The following is a 3,367-nucleotide window of genomic DNA, read 5'->3' as shown; positions in this document are numbered from 1 at the left end:
ATATATATATATATATATATTGTAAAATAGAGGTTTCTGTTGCCCCTTATAACGAGCAACTTCATTACAAGTTGACCACATTTTATTTTCATCATCATTTACCCATCAAAGATGCTTTGCTTTTGTAAATGGATCCGTATGTGGTCGGATTGGAAGGCTTGCAGGCTAAGGGTTCACGCTGAAGTTACTGCTGTGCATCTGAAAGATTGCATCGTTACTGACACGTCTCAAATTGCATGGGAGCTTGACGGGAAGTTTTGGGGCTAACAGAGGCACTACAGCCTGGGATAAAGTTTCCCACTTCTCCCGGCCCATTATTTCTCTCTGTCTCTTTCCCTCCATCCATCTCCCTCTCCCTATATCCTCACCCTTCCTCTTTTTCATTTCTTTCTATCTGTATATTCATCTCCCTTCTCTCTCCCTCTCTCGCCCCCTCTCTCTCTGTCTCTCTCTCTTGGTGCGCGTTCACAACACTAACCTTGGCTCGACGTCAGAGCCTGTGCAGCAGTGCAGTATAATGGGAGCGCAAGCAACCCAGAGCGCTTCATAGCGGGCTGTATATCGCTGCTGTATCCTATGCGTGGTGCTCTGTAGCCCCTCTCCAACCCTCTCCAGTACCTACAGCCCATGCTTGGGCTCCCCCCTCCCCACTGGATCCGTACCCCTCGACATGGATGTCCCGCTGTCCCTCGACCCGAAGGATTGTTGCTTCTTGGCGCAGTGAAGGAGGAGAAGGGGAAGGGGAATGAATCATGCCGGGACTGCTAATGGATTTAGGGAAAGCGCGAGTGACCATGCCGTGATCTTGCGCATCCAGGGCCGCCGTCACCCTGCCTTGCCCAACGAGCGTAAAATAATTACGGGAGAATCAAACCCGCGCACCGGGGGGATTAAACCACTGTGCATTTTTTAAAAACAACATGAAGATTACCTCCCATCATCTGATGATAAGCAGTCTCGTTTTCAGGTCCAACCTCAGGCTGATCCCGCTTCTGCTGCTGTTTCTTGGTCACTCTCGCGGGATGCCACACGTTTTAAGATTTGGTAAGAATCAGTTTGTTTATAATACGGTATCATCTGTAACGATGTCTGGCGACACGCCGCCTGGATTGTCGACAGCGAATGCATGGATTCACTGAACGCAAAAAGCAGATGTATCGAGACATTTCGTCCCACTCTTGCATTGTTTTAGTTGGCAAAACAATTTGACCAGCACTCTAAATATTTATATTCGTTGATGAATAGTTGACAGTTGTTTCATTATAATCTCATAATGTTTTGTAACGATATTTTGAAGGCATTTTACACAGTAAAAGATGGATAGTCAAGGATGTTACAGTAACTTTGAACGGAAATCTACTGTAGCTAACCCGTAAAAGAAGGAGCACACATATGCAACAGTTCACGGACAGAAGAAGGGTATCTCTACCAGACTCGTTGTTCACGGAGTCTTGTATCTTCACGGCCTTTTAAACTGCTGACACCCCAACATGTCCTCTGCAGTAAATGTATACATGTCAACATTACGCCCGGAGTGCAGATCAATCGCTCTAATCTGTCACAAGGGCCAATCGATATGCCGGGCAGTAGGCTACTTTACATCCTTAATCCCACTCAACTGCTATCCAACGGGAATCCCCGTGATTTGATTTTATTATACCGTTATTGGCAACGATCAAACTAATAGTCCCGGTTCTCAGTGGTGATTGGCTGAGACACGTTGGGAGCCAAATGTACCAAAAGTGAAATACACTTACAGAATAAAATACCTCATTCTGAGAGTATGTGTAGTTCATTGGCCTAAACATTGATTGTCTCTTTAAGAACGCGCCTGGTGGCAGAATGATAATTAGGGATGAGGATTAAAGTAGTTCTTCAACAGTTACCACTACAGTGCATTGTTGCTGATTCATAACCTCAAAATGCTGCTATTAACATCTGTGTTCCCACCAAATCACGGCCTCCTGAGGTTTTGCCCGTTGCTTAATTAGATCCGTTTCAGGATGGTTGTGTTTTCGATTTTTGTTGAGAGCATCTTGGAGTGACAGGGGAGCCCCCCCACACCACCCCTTCCCCTCCCTGACAACGGATGTCATCAAGTGTTGACAACACATCCTTACAATCCCCAATTCCCCCGAGGGTCCTGTTTAAGAGTCAGGCGGCGTCCACAGAAGCCGGCGCTATGGTAACGGGATGTGCTTGTCTTCGTACTGCATCCTGCATCCCGATGAGCGATTTCCCGTCTCACACGTTGTCTGACAGTCTCCGGGCGTCTATTCAGTCATCCATGGGGGACGACAAAAGTCCCTGCACGGTAGCATTTTACACAGAACTTTCCATGCCGGCAAACAAGGAGTACATTACCGGGAGAACCGATGTCGGGGAAAAATTATACGATATTTGTTATACCTCGGGGGGAATTTGGGTAATTGATATCACGGTAGTTTGATAAAGTCAAACAGTATCAGATTAAATTCGCAGTCATTAGTTGACTGTACGTCGCCATACCAAAATATTGTTTATGCTGAAACCGTGCAAGGCATCCGGTATCAGTGACACAACGGGAAAATAATCATGCAAGATAAGAGGTGATCCATGTCACTGTAAGAACAGAGGTAAATCATGCCTGATTTTGCCTGTGTTCTGGGGGCAGGGGCGGCTGAAACGAGGCTAAAAATAGGCGGGTCTATGTCCATGGTCCTGCTAGTGCAACCAAACAAGCCACTGATCAGGACCACGGACAGCGAACCCAGCAGCGCGGCCTGCTGCCTGTTGCTGACCAAAAATAACAATTCTTATGCTTTTAAATAGACTATGATGTGACGCTGGGTTTTTGAACAGCATTTACTCTGTCAGTCAAGTAGCAGCCACGTCTCATCTATCCGTTGTAAGATGGCTTAGTTTCGTGTAGTGTAATTAATTCTCTTTAGAAAAGATGATATGCGTATCTGTCTGTGTTTTCTTATAAAGGAGCTGAGTTTCCAAGAGAAAGATAACGATAGACTCGTGTGTGCTTGATTTTTATTAAAAAAAGAAATGCAAGTTGGTGCAAGTTGGTGTGTTTAAGTATGTGAGTGAGAGGAGAAATACAAAAATGCCTTGAGAGTTAATGGACCCCATTCGTCCTTTTTGCGTGCATTTCCTGTCCTGCAGGATGTGCTTGCTCAGCAGATAGTCCCAGCTGCTTGCAAGAGGCTGACTAAACGAGGGGGTCAGCTCCCCTGGGTCTGGCTGTTCCTGCCCCAAGTTCCATTCTGCCAGACAGGCGCTTCACATTGTACAACCACTGTTCTCCTGTCAGGCGGAGACCTTTACACATGCACACACACACACACACACACACACACACACACACACACACACACAC

The 3,367-nt window shown here is 46.2% G+C and overlaps 1 protein-coding gene across 2 annotated transcripts in view; it reads left to right on the top strand.

Annotated features, from left to right (window-relative positions):
- The first annotated feature begins 473 nt into the window (after window positions 1-473).
- LOC116398795 (glutamate receptor ionotropic, kainate 2-like) overlaps window positions 474-3,367 on the top strand; it is a 53,445-nt gene continuing 50,551 nt past the window's right edge. For both annotated transcript variants that reach the window (XM_031875428.1, XM_031875427.1), the window contains exon 1: window positions 474-1,044. In XM_031875428.1, coding sequence (XP_031731288.1) covers window positions 921-1,044 — 124 coding nt within the window. In that variant the 5' untranslated portion in view covers window positions 474-920. The remainder of the gene's footprint in view (window positions 1,045-3,367) is intronic.

The sequence above is a fragment of the Anarrhichthys ocellatus genome, unplaced genomic scaffold, assembly GCF_004355925.1.
Source record: "Anarrhichthys ocellatus isolate YVR2014 unplaced genomic scaffold, GSC_Weel_1.0 scaffold91, whole genome shotgun sequence".
Classification (NCBI taxonomy): domain Eukaryota; kingdom Metazoa; phylum Chordata; class Actinopteri; order Perciformes; family Anarhichadidae; genus Anarrhichthys; species Anarrhichthys ocellatus.
Note: the sequence above shows the minus strand (reverse complement) of the source record. Positions and strands in the feature narration are given on the sequence as shown.